Source organism: Sorex araneus, chromosome X (genome assembly GCF_027595985.1).
Source record: "Sorex araneus isolate mSorAra2 chromosome X, mSorAra2.pri, whole genome shotgun sequence".
Taxonomy (NCBI): domain Eukaryota; kingdom Metazoa; phylum Chordata; class Mammalia; order Eulipotyphla; family Soricidae; genus Sorex; species Sorex araneus.
The window spans coordinates 304,953,035-304,977,547 of record NC_073313.1 but is presented as its reverse complement, the minus strand read 5'-3'; the positions used below and the strand labels follow the sequence as shown (position 1 = coordinate 304,977,547).

Sequence of the window (24,513 nt, the reverse complement as noted above, 5' to 3'; positions counted from 1 at the left end):
TTATTCTTTTATTGAATCACCATGTGGAAAGTTACAAAGCTTTAAGGTTTAAGTCTCAGTTATATAATGCTTGAACACCCATCTTTTCACCGGTGCACATATTCCACCACCAAGAATCACAGTATACCTCCCCCCATCCCCCACCACCCCAGCCCCCCACCCCGCATGTGTAACTGATAAATTTCACTTTACTTTCACTTTACTTTGATTACATTCAATATTTCAACAAAAAACTCCCCCCCTAAAGTCGGACCTGCTGAAAAGGAAGCATTTAATCATTTGTTTTCTATTGCTGAGAATGAAGAGATATGAGGTTGAGCAGCCGCACTAGCGGCTGCACGATTTTGGGTTTCTGTATTTTAGTATTTTAGTAACTAAGTCCAGAGAAATATCTGCGAGAAATTGCATCATTGCAAGCTTGTACCTCTCAACTACTTTATATTCCACATATGAGTGCAATCTTTCTATGTCTGTCTCTTTCTTTCTGACTCATTTCACTCAACATATTTTCTATTTTGATCCACTTATATGCAAATTTCATGACTTCATGTTTTCTGGCAGCTACATAGTATTCCATTGTGTAGATGTACCAGAGTTTCTTTAACCAGTCATCTGTTTTTGGGCACTCTGTTTTTTTCCAGATTGTGGCTGTTGTAAACAGTGCTGCAATGAACATAGAAATGCAGATGTCATCTTTACTATACGTTTTTGCCTCTCCAGGATATATTCCCAGGAGTGGTATTGCTGGGTCAAATGGAAGCTCAATTTCTAACTTTTTGAGGATCATCCATATTGTTTTCCAAAAGGGCTGAACCAGTCGGCATTCCCACCAGCAGTGAAGGAGAGTCCCTTTCTCCCCACATCCACGCCAACAGCGGTTGCTTTTGTTTTTTGGGATGTGTAAATTTTTATTTTAAAGAGCCATAATTTACAATGTTACTGATACTGTATTTTAGGCATACAATAGTTCAACACGATCCCTATACCAGTGTCAGCTTCCCTCCACCTTGTTTCCAGGTGGAGGGAAGCTCCCTATCCCAACTCCCACTCCGCCACTGCCTGTCTACTTGACAGGCACATTACAGAGTTTCAGTGGCTGCTGCGTAGATCTCATGTTTACTGTTCTGTTGAATCTGTTATGTTGGGTGTATGGCTATATCCCTCACTCATATCCCTGGTATAACTGAATCTTGTTCTCTTCATCTCCCCTTGATTTCTTTCCTTCTCTGTCTCCTTTCTAAACACTGGGGTCAAGGATAATCTAAGCATCCCCCTTTTACTACAAGACATTTCCTCATACAGTATTCTGTATTTCACAGATAAGTGAGAATGTCTTGTGTTTGTCTTCCTCCTTCTGGCTTACTTTTACACACCATGGTACTTCCAGTTTCAGCTGTTTTGCAGCAAATTGCATCATTTCATTTTTCCTTGCAGTTGCATAGTATATTCCATTGTGTGTATATACCACATCTTCATAATCTAATTCATCTATTATTGGACACTTAGATTGATTCCAGATCTTAGCTATTGTACCGAGTGCTCTGTTACATGAGTTTGGAGGAGCAATGTGACTTACCCAGCAGCCGATGTTCAGACCGGGTGGGGCCCACAGACACCAGCAGTTGGTGGTCAGAGATTATTCGAAGATTTCAGAGTGTGCTTGCTAGGTTTTAGATGCTTTGGGTCTTACTCTTTTCTGTTTTTATTTTTCCCCATTTCTCCCTATTGGAATGGGAATGACTGTCCTGGGCCTGCCCTCCCTAAACTGTGGCAGTGCGTAACTTGCTTAATTTCATAGGGTTTATGACCGCAGAGGTCTCTGCAGGATGAGTTATACCACAAGTGTTAACCAGATCTCATTTAGGTAAGACTAAGATGAGATTTAGGGCTTTGACATTAGGGTTGATGCTGGAATGAATTAAGACTTTTTTTTTTTTGCTTTTTGGGCCACACCCGGCGATGCTCAGGGCTGACTCCTGGCTCTGCACTCAGGAATCACTTCTGGTGGTGCTCGGGGGGCCATATGGGATGCTGGGAATCGAACCTGGGTCGGCCATGTGCAATGCAAACGCCCTACCCGCTGTACTATAGCTTCAGCCCCGAATTTTTGGGGGTGTGTTTGAGACACACCCGGCAATACTCAGGGATTACTACTGGCTTTGTGCTCAGGGATCACTCTGGTGGGCTCAGGGAACCATATGGGATACCAGGGATCAAACCTAAACCTGCCACTTGTAAAGCAAAGACCCTACCCTCTGTACTATTGCTATGGCCCAGGACTTTTTTTTTTTTTAACTTTTATATTATTTTAATGTTTTCTGGAAATAATCACTACCCACTGCATTAGTAATTTTTATTGTGTACATATTCTTTCCTCTGTTTTTCATTTAACAGACTATGTAAATACCAATTAAAATAGTACCCTAATTTTTGCTGTTTTGTGGTAAATTCAGATATCCAAAGAGAAGAAGAAAAAGTAAAACGATCTGTGAAAGATGCTGCCAAGAAGGGTCAGAAGGATGTTTGTGTGGTTCTGGCTAAGGAGATGATCAGGTCAAGAAAAGCAGTGAGCAAACTCTATGCCTCCAGAGCGCACATGAACTCCGTGCTCATGGGAATGAAGAACCAGCTAGGTAAGATGCCATCACCTTGAAGCTCACAGACTGCAGGCTATGACTGTTGCTTGTATTCCATCTTCTGTACTTTTTTACTTTTTTGGATTTTGGGGACCATGCCCAGTGGTGCTCAGAGCTTACTCCTGGCTCTGCACTCAGGTATCACTTCTGGCAGGCTCAGGGGACTGACCATATGAGGTGCTGGGGAGAGAACTCAGGTTGGGCTCATGCAAGGCAAGTACCTTAACCATTGTACTGTTACTCTAACCCATCTTCTTAAATTTTAAAAACTATTATTTGAGCCTAAAGTGGTAAAATTACTGCGACTCTCTAAATATTAAGTATATTGCTTAAATAGATGTCTTTTGAAGAAGCATATGAACAGTACCTTGAAGAAATAACTTAATCTTTTCTGTTACTTTGAAAGCTCAGGTAAATACTCTTGCCTTTTGTAGCCAGCATTAATGTTTCATATTTATTTTGTTTTTTTCCTGCAGCATGTTGAAAATATGCATGTTCAGTTGACCATGAGAAAGTTATTAAAATTCTTTTTTAGTACTTTGTTTACTGAATCAGCATCAGAAAACATATTGCTTATTTGGCCCTTTCCCCTCTATGAATAAAGCACTGTATTCACAATCTCTTTTCTTTAGTTGCAGAGATAAAATTGCACAGAGTAATAGAGATGTATCTACTTAGGAAGCTGTAATCTGAAATCAGAGACATCTGACATTTTGTTATATTTGCATTAGTTTTCATATTATAAAAGAAATGGAGCCATATTACCAAAGCTGAAGCCATTTCCTTTTCCTTTTCCTTCAGCCACTCCAGAGGTTACTATAATGAATCTTAAAATTTGCATAAATGGGGCTGGAGAGATAGTACAGAATGTTCAAGCACTTGGCTTGTATGTGACTGTAAACTGATTCAAATTCCTGGCACTGAGGTACATGCAGTCCCCTGAGTACCTCAAAGAAGGGCCCCTGGGAACCAACGGATGAGGACCGCCCAATTTGCATAAATGGTACTATACTATATATACTTTTTTCCCCCACTTACAATTGTTGTTTTTAAAAGATACCCTTGGTATATTTTTAGCTACTGAATGAGAGTATCAGATTTTATTTTTCTTTTCCCTCATTAAAGGACATTTAGACTGTTGGAGCTTTTTCTGTTACTAATAGTGTTGCTAGGAATTTTTTTTGTATAAAAAAATGGCAGACACATAAAGGGGTGTGTAGGGTGTGTGTGTGTGTGTGTGTGTGTGTGTGTCTGTGTGTCTGTGTGTCTGTGTGTCTGTGTGTCTGTGTGTTTGTGTGTTGCTGTGATAACATGCAAGGCACACTGTACTGGCTTCATCCCTAGCCAGGTTTCTCTCAGACAGGGCTGGGGAACATCTGTCCTCGAAACCCTGTGGGCTTGCTCTGGGACATCACAGGACAGATACATGTTTTTTGTTAGCTGCCTGTGGCCTGTTTACTTATATTGTATGCCCCACAAATGATGCTGATAAATATCCAAATAGCCTTGGCAGGAAAAAAATTCCCCATTTCTGGTTTAGGACACATATATTCTAAACGTAGAAATGTTAGGTTAAAAATAGCTTGGATTGGGCTGGAATGATAGTATAGCAGGTAAGGTTCTTGCCTTGCATGTGGCTGACTTGGGTTTGATTCCTGGCACCATGTAGCTTCCCCTGAGCCTGCCAGGAGTGACCCCTGAGCACAGAGCAGGAGTAAGATCTAAGCACAGCTGGGTGTGGCTCAAGAGCCAGGAGGGGAAAAAAGAAGCTTGGGTTATGTTTTCCCAGAATTTGAAAATTGTTCTCCAAAAAGGCTTTACTACCTTATAGTTCCCTTGATGATAGATGAGTGGTTTGTTTTTTTTTTTTGGCTTTTTGGGTCCACCTGGCGATGCTCAGGGATTACTCCTGGCTCTGCACTCAGGAATTACCTCTGGTGATATTCAGGGAACCATATGAGATGCCGGGGATTGAACCTGGGCTGGCTACATGCAAGGTAAACGTCCTACCTGCTGTACTATTGCTCCAGCCTCGAGAATTATTTTTTACTGTTTTATACCAGTACTTTTGTCAGACTTATCTATGTGAAAAAAAAATTTTCTTCCACTGTATGTCCTTTTTGTGGGCTGGAGCGATAGCACAGTGAGTAGGGCATTTGCCTTACACTCGGCCAAACCAGGTTTGATTCCTCTGCTCCTCTTGGAGAGCCCGGCAAGGTACCCAGAGTATCTCGTCCGCATGGCGGTGCCTGGCAAGCTACCCATGGCGTATTCGATATGCCAAACACAGTAACAACAGGTCTCACAGTGGAGACATTACTGGTGCCCGCTCGAGCAAATCAATGAGCAATGGGATGGCAATGACAGTATGTCCTTTTTGTAGTAAATATAACAGAAGCATTTTCTGAATTGCATATAAGTAAAAGGCTATTATTCTTATATGTATAACATGTTGTTTCAAACATATGTGACAGTGTGATTGGATCACAACTGAATTGTAAAAGATCTACTCAGATTTTTAAATGTTGAAGTCCTCTAGGTCTTTGTTATAGATTGTTTCTCTTCTGTCTTCACATTTTGCCTCAGATGATCTCATCCAATCCTTTCCTTTATTTATTCAGGCTTTGGGGTGTATTCAGAGCTTACACCTGGCTCTTTACTCAGGGAACCTATTCAGTGCCTTGAATTGAACCAGAGTCGACTGTGTGCAAAGGAGCAGCTTCACCTCCAATCCCAGCCACACCTATTTCTCTTTTAATATTGTTAATTCCTAAGTTTTTATCTTTAGATCTGAATTTATGATGTAAGAGTATGGGTATTTTCTCCACTCTTATCTTAATGGCTACAGTATGTCTATACAAAACTTTTGGTTGGTCTTTCTGTCCTCATTAACTTCCCAGGTTTGGGGCCATCTAGGATACATATTGGTATTTTGGCCACAGTTGGCCGTGCTCAGGGATCACTGTTTTGGGTTTTTGTTTTGTTTTGTTTTGTTTTTGTCCATGTGTTCCTTTCCTTTCCACTCTAGTTTATATTCTAAAAAAGGAAGAAGAAAATATTTTAGTTTTTACATTTTTTATATGTATCCTTTAGTTTCTTTTCTTTTGCTGTATTTTGAAAATAGCAATAGCACTTTTTTCCTAGGGTGGTTGTGAGGCTTCATTCAATGTTTCTGTGGTTGTTAGCATTGTAGTTGTTAGAAATGTAGGTTCTGAATATTATTATTACATCATTTTTTTTTAACCATCATCATTTTTATCTCTGTTGTTTACTGAGAAATTTCCTCAACTTTATTTCCCTTTTCTGTTGAACTCTTTATTTTGGCCATCTCAATGTACAAGAATTGTTTCCAATAGTTTTTTTTTTTTTTAATTTAAAAAAACCTACGTAGGGACCAGAGTGATAGTACAGTGGGTAGGGCATTTGCCTTGCACGCAGCTGACCTGGGTTCCATTCCCAGCATCCCATATGGTCCCCTGAGCACCGCCAGGAGTCATTCCTGAGTGTAGAGCCAGCATCACATCACTGGGTATGACCCAGAAGCCCCCCCCAAAAAAAAAAAAATTAAAACGAAAACCAACCAAAAAACCGAAACCCAAAAACCTCAAGCCCCATATAGAGATATCATGCTGTTCTTATTTTAGGAATGCAATATCATTTTTTATCAAATCTTTTTTCCCCTTGTCTCTTTTTTGAAATATTCTTGTGATTCTTGTGTTCTTCTGTTTTTCTTCTGTTTTGTTCTAAGACCACCTCCACCAGCATTCAGGGACTGCTCTCAGTGCTGGGGAGACATTCCTGGTCGTGGCTGAAGGACCATGTCATGCAGTGGATTGAGCCTGGGCTTCCCATGTGCAGCTCGTGCTCCAGCCCACTGAGTGCTCCCTCCAGGCCCCTTGCAGTTTCTCAGAACTCCTCCTACTGTCCCCTGCACACCACCCCTCCCTCCCTTCTTTATTGGGAGAGAAGGAGGGAAAAAGAGCGATGAGGGTCGATTGGGGAAGGCTATGGAAGTTTCGTGAGACCATTCCCAATCTTCTCAGGCAGATAGACTGAGGTACAAATAGCAGAATGTTAACTAATTTAACAAATGTATTTCTTTTAGCTTCTGTTGTGTACCAGATATTGAGGGGCACTCAGGATGAGATGGTAAATCTTACAGGTGCTTTCTAGATATGGCGTAAAAAGCGAATAAACATACACTTAGGACTGGTGCAATAACACTGTGTGTAGGGTGTTGACTTTGCATTCAGGTCCCCTGAGCCCGCCAGAAATGATCTGTGAGCACAGAGCCAGGAGTAAACCATGAGCACTGATGGGTGTGGTCCCATAAAATCAACTCCCCCAGGCTCCAAAACCCAAAAAAAAAAAAACAGATCTGATAAAAATTTAAAATGGTGTAATAAAATAACGTAAAAAGTAAATGGATTTTTCCAGTTTTCAACGTCTGATAAGCGTGATAGAGAAAATGCAGTTGGGACTGGAGCATTTTAGCACAGCGGGTAGGGCGTTTGTCTTGCATGCGGCCTACCCGGGTTCAGTTCCCAGCATCCCATATGGTCCCCCGAGCACCGCCAGGAGTAATTTCTGAGTGCATGAGCCAGGAGTGACCCCTGTGCAACCCCTGTGTTACTTTTATGACCCAAAAAGAAAAAAATAATGCATTTAATGGCTTTCCTCAGACACCATTGATAACTATAGAAGGGTGAGTTTTGTTTGTGGAGGGTGGGTTTGTTTTCTACCCAGATACTAGTGTGTGTGCAGGACCTGGGGCTGAAAAGAACTGTGCACTCAAAACACAGATGTGTGAGAGGTCGGGGTGCCTGAGAGCATGGGGGAAGATGAGTGGGGAGGTGAAGAAAATAGTTTTACAGCCAATGGGAGATCAAGGATTCCTAGCGATAAGTTACATTGAGGTGCTCTTGAGGTGCAAATGAAGTGCTGTGGGAGTTGGGATGAAAGTCATTTAGGGAGTTATTTAGGGAGCGCCAGGGAGGCACCTGAGTAGAAGGGCTAAGGTGCACTAAGGCACAGGTGAAATGTTTCTGGCTGTGCTCAGCAAACAGCATGTGATTCAGTTTGGCAAGAGTACCAAGAGGTAATGAGTTAAGCCTGTCAGCTATTAATATATCATGATGATTAGCAAATGACAGCTTTTGATAGCAGCTTCTTGCAGAATTAGACAGATGAAGAATTTGTTTTGATTGAGGGAGAAAGGAAAGAAGTTGAAAGGTGGAGCAGGAAGTAGAATTACCATGTGGTTCATTGATTTCACTTCTGGGTACACACACAAGACTTGAAGTCAGGAACATATAGATACTTGCATGTTTATAGCCTTATTTACAATAAGAAAAGGTAATAGCAGGTGTCTGTTGAAGCTTGAATGGATAAATGAAAGGCAGTCTTCATACATGATAGGATATGAAATTGTTGCGCATTATAGCATGAATAAATCTTGATGCTAAATGGAATACGTCCATCAGAGAAGTGCATATACTGTATGATTCATCTTCTATGAGGTGGATAAAATAGATTTATAGAGTGGTCACTGTCAGGGACCTGGAAATAGGAAGCTAAAAGTTTAATAGGCAGAGAACTTCAGCTGGGGTGGGGATGAATGGTTGGTGATAGTTACACAACAATTGGTTATGCAAATTTTGCCATAAAAAAAACAACAACGGTGAAGCAGGCAGGCCTGGTTGCTAAGCCATAGTAATGGTCTTTGTGGCAGAGAAAATGAGAACTCTTAAGTCCTGGGGGTAGTGGGACAGCGTCTAGAGAGGTGTTTAGCCTGCATCTAGGTGCAGACAGTGAAGAGGGCAGGCCTGACCAGGCAGTGCTGCTCCTCGATGGCTGCTGGGGACTTTCCTTCTGTGCTTGGATTGGAACACTTGAAAGTAGGTTTTCAAAGTATGGGGCTGGAGCAGTAGTACAGCGGGTAGGGCATTTGCCTTGCATGCGGCTGACCCGGGTTCGATTCCCAGCATCCCATATGGTCCACTGAGTACCGCCAGGGGTGATTCCTGAGTGCAGAGCCAGGAGTAATCCCTGTGTGTTGCCAGGTGTGACCCAAAAAGAAAAAAAAAAAAGTATGAAACTATAAAACTTTTTGGGGGGTTGGGGACATACCTGGTGATGCTCAGGGCTTACTCCTGGCTCTACAATCAGGAATTACTCTTGGTGGTACTGGGGGTACCATGTGGGTTGCCAGATATCAAACCCAGGTGGGCTGTGTGCAAGGCAGTACCTTACCACTGTACTATCATTACAGCCCCCCCAAAGTATGGATCTTTTGGATTTTCTTTTTCTTTTGGCTTTTTTGGTCATACCCAGCGATGTTCCTTGGCTACTCCTGATTCTGCACTGAGGAATACTCCTGGCAGTGCTCAGGGCACAATACGGAATGCTGGAGATTGAACTCGGGTTGGCTGCATGCAAGGCAAATGCTCTACTTGCTGTACTGTCGCTCTGGCCCTCAGTGTATGGATCTTTGAGGTGAAACAGTAATACTGTGAAATTTAAATGGACTCAGTGAATCAAACCATTTATCATAATTTTTAGTATATTTAAAAATATAGGGTTTACTACAGGAAAAATAACTTACCAAAATATTTAAGGTGTCTTGACCTTGGATCTCATATCTCTCAGTTGCTACTATTAAAGTACAAGTAAATGTGCTGTAGTTTGCTTTTAGTAGTCTAGCAATGGATATTTTTATATATAATATAAATATATGTAATAAATATACATATATTAATCATCCAGGTCTATATTTCAATGCCTAAAATGTAGCAAATAGGGTAGACTTTTCCATTTATTTGGCATTTAATTCTGTGTGTATGTGTGCGGTGCTTGGGATTGAATTCAGGCTCCATGCATGCCTAGAATGAACTTTATCATTGAGTCACATCCTTGGCTTTTGGCATTAATTAATTTTGCGGTTTGGGCCCAGGGATCAGACTCAAGGCTTTACACATTCAAGGCAAGTACTCTAGAAGTGAGCTGCATGCCTGTCTTGGCATTTAATATTTTTGTCTTTGGGGATTTTGTTTTTCAGTTTTGGTGCCACACCCACTTGTGCTCAGGGCTTATTACTGACTGTAGCTCAGGAATCACTTCTGGTGGGGCTTGGGAACCAAATGTGATGTTTGCAATAAAACTAGACTCGAATATGTGTAAGGCAAGAGCCTTAACCCCTATACTATTCCTTCAATCCCTGAAATACAATTTTTAATAGTGATCGTATATTCAGGATTAAAATTCAGTTTTTAAAATATGTGCTACGCAATCATAATCTCCTAATATATGTATTGTGTGTATGGGTATGGATGTGTTACTTGTTCATTATGTTTATTAATGGTTCTAAATGCTTCACAAATTCAAATTCACATTCTAAAAGAGCACCATTGTCTTTTTCAAATGATATAGTCTTTTCTATCAAAAACAGAGTACAATATCAACATATGTGAAAAATGTCTCTAACAAATTGTTTCCATTTGTGTCATATTTCTCTTAGTTACTCAGATGAATACTGTCTTATAGATTGTAAAAAAAATGGGTATTTAAGAATAACAAAAAATAGTTGTCCTATCCCTGTAGCAGTATACTCTTCTTAGCTTTGTTCCCCTTAGAAATTCCTTAAGTTCTGTTTTCATAGTATTTCTTTCTTCTGCCACCCTTCATTTTGTTTTTGTTATTGATGTTACAGTGAGCAGGGACTTTTACACAGTTGTGGTTCTCTCACACATTGTGCTACTTTCGTACACTTTAGTTGTGGAGCTTGCCACAGTGTTTGGTTGAGCTTGCTTAAAGTGTACTGGTAATTGCACACTAGTGGTTCTGGGGGTCCCAAACAGCAGTGTTCCCTAGGATTATACAAGTCTCATTCAGTTCTGGGGAACAAATTCACCTTTCTAGACAGTTGGTTCTGGGGATCAAACTCATTTCCTCTTAATTACAAGTTATGCTTTACCATTGAGTTAGTCTTGACCTTTGTGCCTTTAATGGATAGGAAGGTCATATGAAGAATATATGAATGTTCTTCATATATTCATTTCTATGCAATTATTGTCAATTAAATATATGTAAGTATAGTAAAGAATTCTTTTTACTTCACACCAGCAAAAATGGTCCATGTGAAAAAGAACAGAAATAATCAGTACTGGGGGCATGTGGTAGAAATGAAACTCTTAATTCACTGTTGCATGGTGCAGCCTCTTTGGAAAAGTCTCGAAAAATTATTCCTGGAACTTCCATGTAATTCAGCAATTCCACTTCTGTACCCCAAGAACACAAAAACATTCATCTGAAAAGTTGTATGTATACCTATGTTCATTGCAGCACTATTTGCAGTAGCCAAGATATGGAAATAATGCAAGTGCTCAAACGTACGCAGGACATAAGTCTTTTGCGTAAACTTTAGTCTTCATTCTCTAGGATAAATTCCTGGGTTTTAGGTTGCATATAAGGAACTCTGAAACTGTTAGAATGGCTGTGTAATTTTAAGTTCCCATCTGCTAGTGTGTGAGAGATACAGTTTTGTTTTGTTTGGCACCCTCTTCAACATTTGGTAGGTCACTTTTTTAGACATTCTGATGGGAGTGGGGAGGTGTGTAGAACTGTCAAATAGAGCTATCTAGTGAGTCTTAATTTGAATTTCCCTAATGGCTAATGATTAAGAAATTTTTTTTCATTTACTTATTTGGTGTCTATATCTCCTTTGGTAAAATGCTTCTCTACGTGTATGAGAGAGAGAGAGAGAGAGAGAGAGAGAGAGAGAGAGAGAGAGACATTCTTTACAATGAAATGCTTAGTAATTAATCATTTCATATGTTTCTTTTTGATTTATTTTTCTAGATTTGTTATCTGTCTGGGTCACCAGGATGCTATTATTGTCTACAATTAATTGAAGAAGACCTAGATTTTACTTGTTGAGCTTCATCACCCTCCATTGTTATAACAGATTGGTTACTGTCTTATTTCTATAAGGAAATATTCTGAAATTTTTATGGTTAATACAAGAAAAGAATAGGCATTTTTTTCCTCCCTCTTTCGTGGTTGTTTTGATGACCAAGGATCATACGCATGCCTGGCTGTGGTGCTTGTATGACCTTTCCTAAGTTCTGGTGCTCACCAGGGCTCACACAACTTTGTGGCCATGCTTTGTGCACTCACACTTGCTGAAGATTGCACTTCCGCTGTATTACTCTCACTTTCAGGTTGTAGTGCTTGATGGGGGTTGCTGTGGTGCTCACATGTATTTACAGTGGGTCAGGCCCTTCAGCTACTCAACTCCAACACACCCACTGCTGGTGGTTGGAACTTGCTATGTCAGGGATAAGGTGAAGGAATCCTTTGCTAGGCACACGCGGCAGCACTTGGAATCTGATTTAAGGCCTCATGCTTGCTGTGCAAGCACTGTGCGCCACTGACCTACCCCTTTGGTTCCCCAGCAAGAAGCAGTTTTGACCGAAAAAAATAGACATATCATCCAATGCAGAAGCACTTGAAATCTTTATAAAACTTTCTGTTGTTTGCTGTTAAGATGCTAATATGTTAGCCTTTTTAGGGAGTGGGGATTGGAAAAAGCTTCCATGTAGTTCTCGGGGAGTCCAGAGTCCCCTCCTGGTGATATTGTGCAACCATGTTGGCAGTTCAGTGCGAGGGTCTGAGACCTGATTCTCAGACTGTGTGGTGCTGGGGATCACTTTTGGGCCATCCTGAAGTACTCTAGAACCTCCTGGGTTGCACCTACAATGCCTGGGGGTACTGTGTCATACCAGAGATCGAGCCATTGTAGACTGCACGCAAGCATGTGCCTTAACCCCTTATTATGTCTTTGACCCTTGTTTAAGCTATTTTCTTTTCTTTTTTAAAACTCAGTTTAACAATGGTAATTTTCCCGGCATTATAAATTAATTTATTGTTTTATTCAACAATTACTTGACTCTTCGTTCTATCACACATAATATAAGTCACTGGGAATAAAATCCTGAGTACAAGAAAAGAAGTCTAGTGATTTCTAGGGCACACATACACTCGATTTGGAACTGTATCTAGGAACATGGCCCCTGGCACAAGGATGGTACAGTACACATTTGTGAATAATACACTCAAAACAATTCAAGTCTACTGTTTTAGAGTTGCTGCACACTGAGGAGGAACGTGTAGCATGACCCTGGCATGAAGTGTGGGAGCCTTAAAGAAAGGCCTGGAAGAGGTGCTGTGAGTGAGCTTAGCCAGAAGAGCAAATGAGATGCTCATTTGTTTCATAATGCCCATCTTGTAACTTGGATCTTTCTAATTCTAAATATAGGCAAGTTTGCGTGTGTTTTTGTTTTAGGACCACATCCAGCATTATTTTAGGGCTTTTTCCTGACTCTACTCAGGGATTGCTCCTGGCAGTGCTCAGGGGACCGTATGGGGTGCTGAGGATAGAACCCAGATTGTCTTTGTGCGAAGCAAACACCCTATCTGCTGTACTATTTTTATTTGGGCCACAGCTGGCAAGCTTTTTACCTGCTGTGCTATCTCTTAGCCCGAGATTCTTTTCTTTTTGTGGATTGTATAGCTAAAAACTTGGTTCCTGTGTATTCAACTCTCCCCCTAACCCCTGGCAACCACCAGTCTTTACTGCTTCCCTAGTTTGCTCTTGTCTAGTAATAGGCATTTTGTCTTTTAAACCAGACTTTGTTATTTGTTCGTTCACCTGCTGAATGGTGAATAGAGTAATTACTAGATCGTGTAGAAGTATGTCTGCTATATAAGAAATAGTCAGTGTAGCTGGACTGTTCTGTACTCCTTCATCAGTGAATTCACATTCTTGCTCTCCACACCGTCAGCAGCATGTGGTGTCATTGTTTTGAATGATGACCTGTCTTGTAGCTGCATTTTGTTATTTTGCTATTCAAACCCCTTATGGTATTTGTTAAATGTCTTTTTGTATGGTTGTGTCTATCTTAGGTCTGTCTTTTTAAGTTTTTTGCCTTTTTTGTTTCTTTGTTTGGATTTGGGACCACACCTGGTTCACTTGGGGGTTGCCCCAGGCCCTGTGCCTGGGAATAGCTCCCAGTGGTCCATAGGGGACCATGTGACAGTGGGAGTGTAACTTGGGACTCGGGCATGCAAAGCTTTACATTCAACCCATTGAGCTCTCACTCCAGCCCTTTACTCATTTTTAAAACTCTATCGTTGAATTCTAAGAGTTCTTGGCGTACTTTTTATGACAATGTTTTATATAATGTCTTTTGCTAATATTTTTATCCTAAGAGTGATTCATCCCAATTTATAACTTGTTTTCTTATTCTTTGAAGGTGTGACTTTGTTATAAAACACTTTTTATCTGCCACACCTGTTTTTTTCCTGGTGTAATTTAAAACGCATTTTGGTTCACTCTTATTTTTCTCTACATATCTTCTTAATTTTAAGTTTTCTGTGCACAATATGTACTTACTTTGACCTTTAAAGAATCTGCTTCCCAATTATTTTTGATTGACTGTCAAATTTAATCTTTTTGGAATTAGTCTCTGGATTTGCTTTTGTATTCTTACCCCATGATACTGAATTTTTCTTGTTTAGGTATCAGAAAGTTATACCCTTTTTAAAATACCCGTATTTCAGTAATTGTCTTAGCACATATTATACCACTTTTTTTCTGTCTCTCCTCTATTTTATTTACTTTTACTAATTCAGCTCCAGGATAGCGAGTATGTTTAGGTGCTGTCTCTCTGGTGTACGGATTCAGGATGTAAATTACGATGAAACATGGACCTGGGTATACATCAAACCCTTTATAATTCAAAGAGAACTACATAGAATTTGCTATAGTTTTTGCCCATTTTCACTTCTTTCTGTCCATTACCTCTATATAACAATAGTAACTTTAACCTTTTAAAATTCATAACTTTATTTCATATTGGCATATATAATTTATTGCTTATTTCAAGCATATAAATTCTGGGTACATCTCTAATTCTACTAAAGATATTTTATTTTCTGTTTTCCCATCCCAATGCTAATAACAGACTGAATTTCTGCCGATAGCAAATTTCTGATTCCTTTACGAAGTTTACAAAACGCTATATGTGTGTCAGGCAGGCATTTCCTTGTCTACCCTTATTTCCTTGTCTCTTGTTTTCCCTTGATATAAAAGCTTTCTAGAGGCTGGATTGAGATGAAGGTAACTGGTGACTCCTGCTTTAGCTGTCAGTGCTGGGGAGACTGTGCCAGTTCTGGTGAACAGCTTGGGGGCGGTGTGTGTGTGTGTGTGTGTAAGTACATATACATATATGTATTTATACATATTTATACATATTTCATGAGACAAACTTCTGAAGAAACTTATATAGAGAGAGAGATAGAGAGACAGAGAGAGGAGAGAGAGATGAAATTCTAGAGCAGATTTTGGAGGATACCATCTTTTTTTTTTGACATGCTAAAGAAGTTTTGGGGAATAAGGTGATCATTTGTACTACTTATAACGAATATAGAATGTGTACATAAACTCAGACTACAGAAAAATTTCTCTGGTGAGGAACTCTAACCACCTTACGCTGCCACACTGGTTAATTCATTGGATTTCTCAGTTTCCTGCAGACCAGCAAGCAATTTCTCCCAGAGCAGCCCCAGTTTGTAGGCATGTTCCAGGCTTGCAGCCTTGGTCCCCGTAGCCTTCTGTTTCCCTGTATGGACCCGGCAAGACCACCAGTGGCTCCTCCCTGGTGAATTGTTTCTGGGAGTCACAGCTGTCCTTAGCTAGTCCTTCCCCAAGGGTCGGTCCAAGGCTGGTCTTTGACACCTAGCAGAGTTGGTCAGTTGAGGGTTTGTCTTAGAGCTAGCCAATAGCCATGATGTAGACAAGTTGTTCTCTTGGTTAGCCAGCACAGAAATGTATTTGTTCCATTCTTTTTTTTTTTTTTTTTTTTACCTAAAACTATTTTCCAAATATATTTCAGTGATTCACAAATCCTGCAGCTTCTTTTTTTTTTTTTTTGTGGTGGTCAGTGAGTGATGGTGGCTGGTAATTTGATTTTCTTTCGTTTTTCCCCTCCTCTGCCATGAATAACTGTCTCCTTTCTCTTTCAGCTGTTTTGCGAGTGGCTGGCTCCCTGCAAAAGAGCACAGAAGTGATGAAGGCCATGCAGAGTCTTGTGAAGATCCCAGAAATCCAGGCTACCATGCGGGAACTGTCCAAAGAAATGATGAAGGTAGTCAGAAGGTAGCCTGTGAGAGGCAGGGCCTGGCTCGGACTTGGGGTTGGCGGGAAGGGACAGAGCATTCTTGGCCGGTGGATGATTTTAAGAACAGAGCACTAGTTTTACGTTAAAACCAGACCTGAGCATGGCAGAGGCTGACTGCAGTTTCCAGTATGTTCCTTAGAAGTTCAAGTGTACTCAGAGCAATAGGGGCTCAGTGGGGATCCAGTGGGGAACAACTGGTTAGGGGTGAGAGAGCTAAGGTTGATGAGTCCTAACACAAAAAAATAGCCTAGTTTCTTTCTCTGTTCTGGAGGCATCATGAAGCTGGTAAGGAAGGCCTTTGACTGGCAAACCTTTTTTGTGTAAAAAGTTAGAAAATATGTTTTATGCTTGTAGCTCATGATTCTTGTAACTAATCTGCTTTGTAGTGTAAAGCAACAATAGGTCATATGTAAACATATGAGCTTGACTGTTGCTTATAGGATTGGGGAGGTGGCTTGAAGGACTTGAACACATGTCTTGCATACTTAAGGCACAAAGTTCAGTCACCCAAATCATGTTGCTGCTCCCTGCCCCAGGGAGGGCCTCCAGATATGGCCTTGTTTGGTGCCTGAGTACTGATGGGTCAGGACTCTGCAGTGCCAAGTCTAGTATCACCAGGGTCTTTTTGTGTGGCACAGAGGTGTCACTATCATGGGGAATCACCATCCTGCAGTGACCTGAACATTTGCTTGGTGCATTCAAGGCCAAATCTCTGTCCTCCCAGCCAGCTGGTGGTGATGGATGAAGGAATGGGCGTCACCAGGGTGATTGATAATCAGTGGCTGTTTCTTAACAGCATTAGTAACCTAGAAATTGTTAGTTGTATAGAAATTGTGAAGGATTGGAGGTAGCAGTTACACATAAGTGTGGTTGAGCATTATCATAACAATGAACTTCCTGTAGGGGAAGTGCTTCTAGGGGATTTACTCAAGGAAAAAAATCTCATTTTAGGACTCAGCACTCTAGATTACTAGGAGATCTGCCCAAGGGCGGGATTCTACCTAAGGGCATATTGCTTTTTCCTTTCCTTAACTAGTAATCCATTTAAACAATCATATTAAATTTGCTTTTTATAGTATTTCTAGTCATTTTGTATGAACACAGAGATATATTAAACTTAAAGGGTGGTTCTTCCTGGAGAAATCTTGCTATGTATCCCACACTACAGTCTTCAGGCCAGGTTAGTCATTCAGTTACTTCTTTTTGGGTCGTCACAGAGTTTGTTCCATGACCGTGCTCTTATTATACTTCTTAATTCGCACCAAGGTAGCTTATGGCTTGCTCTGTCCATCCAGGTCCCTCAATGAGACCTTTCTTTTGGACAGTTAGGAACTAAGGGCAACTGAGGCTTAAGTCAGGTAAATATGACTGATGCCCAGTAGTAAATATTATTTGGAGTCAGTTAACTCCCATGTTACAAAAGCATTAACAGTCTTACAGTGTCTTAATGTACAAAAAGGACATTGCTGGGGCTGGAGCAATAGCACAGCTGGTAGGGCGTTTGCCTTGCACGTGGCCGACCCGGGTTCGATTCCCAGCATCCCATATGGTCCCCTGAGCACTGCCATGAGTAATTCCTGAGTGCAGAGCCAGGAGTAACCCCTGAGCATCGCCAGGTGTGACCCAAAAAGCAAAAAAAAAAAAAAAAAAAAGACATTGCTCTAGAGTAAGCTATGAAAAGGACATAAAAGAAAGAGTAGGGGGCTGGAGCGATAGCACAGCGGGTAGGGCGTTTGCCTTGCACGCGGCCGACCCGGGTTCTAATCCCAGCATCCCATATGGTCCCCTGAGCAACGCCAGGGGTAATTCCTGAGTGAAGAGCCAGGAGTAACCCCTGTGCATCGCCGGGTGTGACCCAAAAACCAAAAAAAAAAAAAAAAAAAGAGTAAAGTATTATTTCACTTACAATTACAAAATCCTGAGTCCTCAGAAGATTTCACCTATAGGTTACAGGGTCTGATTTGGGGATATTTGTGATTAACGGGAAGAAGAGCAACAAAAGAGGTTCATGATAAACACAGAGGATTAGGAATGCCTGATGGAATTGGGTGTGCCTCAGGAGCACTGTGATGGGTGTAACTCAATAAATCTATGCTCCCTGGAGGGGGAGGGGGGCGGGGGAAGAAAGGACAAACCATTGTAATCCAACACAGAGGGGGGCATTTAAACTGTGAATGAAGAATGACTTAATTCGGTTTGTGAAGGGCTGTTACAGTAAAGACTTGACTGAACTCCTAAATAGTGAGTATCCACTGAATGTTTTTCACACATGTAAGTAGCACATCCATTCACCCAGGCCAGAGTTCCACCCTATGACCTTGGATGGAATTTGTTCATTTTGGTTGGGGAAAGGGCCTGATAATGGGCAGAATATGGTGCAAGTTAGAGTCCTGTTACATGCTTGGACTGTTACATGCTTGGTTTGGGAGTAGAGCAGAAGGCAGGAGAAGGTTTGCTTTAGGTCCAGTTCCACTGGCATGGTCAGAGACACGTGTCCTTACTAAGTGCAGGGGAGTCAGAGCGGAGCTGGGTCACCTATTGACTCTTTGAGTTACTGGTACATTATGGTACAAAGCAAGGGACACAGTGGCAGGTTGCAGAGCGGTCAGGATATTCCTGGCAACTTTACCCCATCCTATAGCCACTCATTTCCTACTTGTTCTGCTCAGGGATGTCTGCACCTCCCCCTGCCTCCCCCCCTTCCCTTCCAATACTTGAAGGATGGAAAACAAAGAACTATCAGTGAGACCCCATCTGGAAGCTGCTTTCTGCTCAGTGAGGACAACTGTTGGGCCAGCTTACTGGGCCAGCATTCAGCAGCTCAGGACTTGTAGCAGCATCTGGGAATTACTTTGTTGAGTTCAGAAACATTGTATCAATTCTCTGGGAAATAAATGATCAGGCTATGGTGAATTAACTGATCCTTGTCAGATCCACTGGGTTGATGACACAAGCCACAACTCAGACATGCGAAGTACTTTTCAGTCTTGTCGGGCTTCCAACATGGAAGGAAGGGTGGATTCCACCCTGCTCTTGATCATAGTGTCAGTTTTGACTTCGGTGTTGATGTTTCAGCTCTCGTATTCAGATTCTGCTTTGCAGTGATAGAGCAGATACTTTCCAGGACAATTCAGGACACACATGCTCATCTATCAACAAATTATTCCCCAAGTCCAGCCATTCTGGTTTGTTTTACTTTGTGAAGCTCCGCCCTTAATGTGTAGAGGCCCCTGTCTTCAGTCTTGGTACTAACGTAGAGAGCAGTTTCCCTTTGACCTTTTGCCTTTCTGCTCAGAAGGCAACATTCAGTGTGTTCCTGTGACCTGCAGTCTTGTTGGTCAGCCTTGCTAATGGCTGGGCTGTACTTGGCTCATTGGTGCTCAGTTGGTACTGGACCTATAGAAAAGTGTCTGTTGGGCACAATAGTGACATGATTTATTCTGTATTTAGGCTGGGATCATAGAAGAGATGTTAGAGGACACTTTTGAAAGCATGGATGATCAGGAAGAAATGGAAGAAGCAGCAGAAATGGAAATCGACAAAATTCTGTTTGAAATTACAGCAGGTATGACCTAGAGACTCATCCTCTCTGTTTCTGTTTTTGTGATATTTTTCCTGTACTCAGCTAAATTATCTAGCTTTTTTGGGGGGGGCTTTAACTTCCTTATCATTTTAGACGTATCCAAGTTATCTCTTAAATAGTATGGACACCAGAGATAGCTCAACAGACTGAGCACATGCAAAACATCTTTACACTTGGGACCCATGCAGTTCTGTCCCCAGTACTGCATGGGTCCCCAGGCACCACCAGGACTGATCCCAAGCACTAAAAAGTGCTGTGTGTGACCCCCGCCCCGCACCCACCACAGAAAAAGTGTGGGCCAGGGATATGGCTCATTGGTAGGGCACATGCTTTGCATGTGCAAGGCCCTGGGTTTACTTACCAGTACTACATACAACACTCCAGCACCTTAGGGAGTAGCCCCTATAATTTGTAAGTGAGTAAATCCATTACCATCTTGATTAAAACCCAAAGATAAAAGGTGTTTTTAAATTCCAAGAAAATGGGAAATGGAAGTATGCTTCTCACACTGCTATTGGGAGCTCGCACTGTCATAGAATTTCTTGAAACAGTTTGATAAGAGCCATCAAAGTCCTTCAGGGGTGTGGCTTAGAAGTGGGGTACCTGCTTGCATGGTACCTGTAGTAGCAAAGGCCTATAGTTCAGTTCCCATGTACCCTGTGTTGTGGTGTGTGATAATCTCTGGAACCACAACTATGTCTGCAACCTCCAGTAAAAGACTAGGGTGTTCAGAGTCTCCCAATATTAATATGCTGCCATTGCTCTATTAGACCGTAATCCATTGGGAAGAGCATAGGCCAGACGCTCCAGGAAGAGGACCTCAGAGTGTTTATGATTTGGTTCTATTGTCAAAGAAAACAAATGGGACTATGTCAAAGTTAAAGTTTTGCATAGCAAAAGAAAGATGGGCTAAAATTAAGATATCCTATAAATGGGAGAAAATACTTGCACACGATTCATCAGATAAAGGGCATATATTTAAGATATGTAGTATGCTTGAAAAATTCAGCCACAAATAGTAACCCTGTCCAAAAATGGGGAAAGAAAATGAACAGGTATTTTCCCCAAAAGGACATATTAAGAGCCAGTAGGCATATGAAATAATATTATCCTTTATCAGGGAAATGCAAATTAAAATGACAGCGACATACCATTATATCAGAAAGACTAGAAACACTGTTGGATATTTGAGGGAAAGGATCCCTTTTCACTTTGGTGAGAATGTTATTTGGTTCAGCCTTTATGGAAAATAGTGTGGAGATTTCTGGAAAAATAAATGGGGTCACTTATTCACTTCCATAAGACCCAGTGATTCCACTTCTTGTATCCCTAAGAACACAAAAACATTAATTCAAAAAGATACATACTTAGGTTCATTGTAGCACTTGGTATATAAGAACTGGGATGTGAAAATAAGTGAAATACCCAACAACAAATGAAGAGTTTGTGGGTATGTACACTAATGAAATATGATGTAGCTTTATGATGATGTAGCTTTATGATGAAACTTATCACTGCAACTTGGCTAGAACTAGAGTACACCAGGTACAACAGAGTGAGCCAGAGGGAGACAAGTAACAAATCACCTCACTCTTCTCTGGTCTATAGAGAAACAAAACAAAACAAAAGACAGTACTGAATGATGACAAATCCTTGGCCTTTGATTACAAAATAGATTTCCAGGCAGTGGAGGGAGGAAGGAAGAGTCAGATCAGACGTGACATAGAGCAGTGGTGCAGGATCTTGGGTTCTTTGGGAGTGGTGAAGATGCAATAATTTTCTATATAAAAACCATAAATGTTAACACTCTTGTAACTATGTGATTTAAACTACAATGAAAATTTAAAAATAAGGGCTGGAAAGACAGTTCAGGAATTACGTATTTGCTTTACACTTGGTTTGACTCCCAGTACTTTGTGGTCCCCCAAGCACTGCCAGGATTCTGAGCACTGCTGGGTATAATCTAAAATATCCCTCACTGGCACTTTAAAAATAACCAAAAATAAACATACCAAAAAAATTTTTGTAAAGATTAAGAATGAATTTATTTCTACTTAGAAGATTAGCTTCATGAATCTTGAAAATTAAGTATTAATACTTAGGAATTTACAATAACAGGTCTCATTCCCCTGACCCTGAAAGAGCCTCCAATTGTTGGGAAAGACAAGTAAGGCGAGGCTGCTAAAATCTCAGGGCTGGGATGAATGGAGACGTTACAGGCACCTGCTTGAGTAAATCGATGAACAATGGGATGACAGTTATACAGTGATATTTAGGAATTTAAGTAGAGATTTAAAATCCGGTGGTGCCCAGGGCTTACTCCTGGATCAGTGCCCTAGGATCACTCCTGGCAGTGCTTGGGGGACCATATACGGTACTGGGGGTTGAACCTGGGTCAGCGCATGAAAGGTGGTAAGGGTACACCCATTCTGTGTGTCTGGCCCCTTCCGTCTAAAGCTCTGACTCAAAATTCTTAGTCTTGAAAAGGGCCAGGGACGACTCAAGTGGCAGAGCTGTGTGGGAGGTCTGGCATGCATAGCAGGGCTCAGCACCTCTGGGCTCCCTTAGCACCAGCAAATGTGACCCCTATTGTAAAAGACAATGAAATCTTAGTTATGTCACACCTTTTTTTTTGGGGGGGATCATTACAAGGTGGTATATTTGTCACAGTGAAAATGCATCAAAACAATTTGTGTGGGGGCTGGAGCAATAGTACAGCAGGTAGGGCGTTTGCCTTGCACGCGGCCGACCCGGGTTCGATTACCAGCATCCCATATGGTCCTCTGAGCACTGTCAGGGGTGATTCCTGAGTGCAGAGCCAGGAGTACCCCTGTGCATTGCCAGGTGTGACCCAAAAAGAAAAAAAAAAAACCAGCTTGTGTATATTGCCACATTTCTGTTTCTTGAAGACTAAACCAGGACCAAAGACAGAAGACCATGAGGGAACACTTTCTTAAGATCAATTTGTGAATCTGTGATTTCTTCTCAGGGGCCTTGGGGAAAGCACCTAGCAAAGTCACCGACGCCCTTCCAGACCCTGAACCTCCAGGAGCTATGGCTGCCTCAGAAGATGAGGAGGAGGAAGAGGCCCTGGAAGCCATGCAGTCCCGGCTGGCCACACTCCGCAGCTAGGGCTGAGGTGGGTCCCAGGCTCATCTCCTGACCCTCCCCAGCCTGTGCCCTCCTGCAAGCTGCGCTCTTCTCTGTCTCTTGACTAGACCTGATTGAAGCAGTGCCTTCTGGAGAAGGTTCTCTGCTCATGTGTCTTCACTCTCTGGAGAGCTTTTGAGATGTGGAGTAATAAATAAATGCAGCATTTTTAAGAGTTGAAACATCTCTTGGGGGCAAGTGGGAGATGGTGGCAAAGGCATCTGTCTTCTTACACTTCTGCACGTAAGAGTTGGTTGCTTGAATGTTGAGGACAGTACATTTTTTTCTGTCTGTAAAACACTACATAAAGGATTTTAATAAATTTCTGCTTTAACACTTGGTTTCATTGTAGATTGTCATGTGCAGTGAACATTCAAGGTGTAGCTGAATACTTCCTAAATACTTCATATTTGGGCTTTGAAAAAGAAGAGGTGCTTATAGCCAGGCATATGGGACATGGATAAATATTAAGATGTATAATTACCAAATCCTTTGGTAAGAGTATGCTTAATAAGAGGCTGTCACACTGCTTCCAAATAGCACTGTACTTTTTTGCATTTTCACCAGCAGTGCATGAGAGTTCTTATTCGCATCCTCACCAGCGCTGGTCTTATCAGTATTCAGGTTTTTGACTATTCTAATAGGTACATAGTGACCATTTCAATTTTTTTTGGGGGGGTGGGGGTGGGTAGGGAAGAGTCTCCCTAGCAGTGTTGGGTGCCAAGAGCAATTTCCTTTGAGGTAGGCCTAGCTGTGTTGGGGCCACCTTGGCTTTACCCAGTGGCGCTTGTATGTGCCTTGTGGTTTCAGGGATTCAATTTGAGGTCTCATGCATGCTGGCATGTGCTTCAGCTATCTCCCCAGCCCCTCAGTTGTTTTGAATCTGTAATGTTCTACTATGCATAGGATATCTTTTTGTATGTTTTGGCCATTTAATTTCTTTCCTTGATCAGTCTGTCAGTCTTTGGTTCAGTTTTTATATAGCTTTTGGCTCATACCCGGCAGTGCTCAGGGGTTACTCCGTGGCTCTGCACATAAGAATTACTCCTGGTGGTGCTTGGGAGATTGAACCTAGATCGGCCACATGCAAGGCAAGCAAGCACCCTACCCACTGAACTTCTCTCCAGCCCCAAGTTACTTATTCTAAAGGGTTAGGTGTGTTTGTTGCCTTAAGTCCTATATCAGATGTCTTTTGCAAATATTTCTCCCAGTCTGTGGCTTGCCTTTTTTTTTTTTTTTTTGCAGAGTAGTAGTTTTCAATTTGAATGATGTTTATGCTTGCCAGTAATTTCTTCCATGACCATGCTTTTGGTGTTGACTCTAAAAAATGTTATCACCATAACCCTAGGTCACCTACATTTTCCTATATTCTCTTTTGGGAGTTTTATGTTTTATGCATTTTCCAGTTAATTCCTGTTAAAAAGGGAAAGGTCTGCATCTGGAATTTTTTTTAAAAATATGAATGTCCAGTCACTCGAGCACCATTTGCTATAAGTAAACTTTGTTCAATTGTACTGTCCTGCTTTCCTGTCAAGGATCAGTTGATTGTACTGGTTTGTTTTGGGGCTCTATTCTGTTCCATTAATACAGAGTTTATTCTTTCACCATTTCCAGTCTTGAATTACTGTAGCTTTATAGTAAATCTGGAAATTGTTGCTGTGGGTCCTGTAACTTTGTTGTCCTTTTTTTTATGTTTTGGGGCCACACCTGGTGATGCTCAGGGGTTACTCCTCACTGTGCTCTCAGGAATCACTCCTGGCAATCAATGCTTGTGGGGTTATATAGGATGCTGGGGATTGAACCCAGTGTGGCCGCCTACAAGGCAAGCACCTTACCTGCTGTAATACAACTTTATTGTTCTTAAATATTGTGTTGGCTATTGTTTTGAGTCTGTTGACTCTCCATA

General features: G+C 41.4%; 1 protein-coding gene across 1 annotated transcript in view; it reads left to right on the top strand.

Annotated features, from left to right (window-relative positions):
• CHMP3 (charged multivesicular body protein 3) overlaps positions 1-22,948 on the top strand; it is a 38,403-nt gene extending 15,455 nt beyond the window's left edge. The window contains exons 3-6 of the mRNA XM_055122756.1: positions 2,454-2,633; positions 15,720-15,841; positions 19,325-19,439; positions 22,447-22,948. Coding sequence (XP_054978731.1) covers positions 2,454-2,633; positions 15,720-15,841; positions 19,325-19,439; positions 22,447-22,589 — 560 coding nt within the window. The 3' untranslated portion in view covers positions 22,590-22,948. The remainder of the gene's footprint in view (positions 1-2,453; positions 2,634-15,719; positions 15,842-19,324; positions 19,440-22,446) is intronic.
• The last annotated feature ends 1,565 nt before the right edge of the window (positions 22,949-24,513 follow it).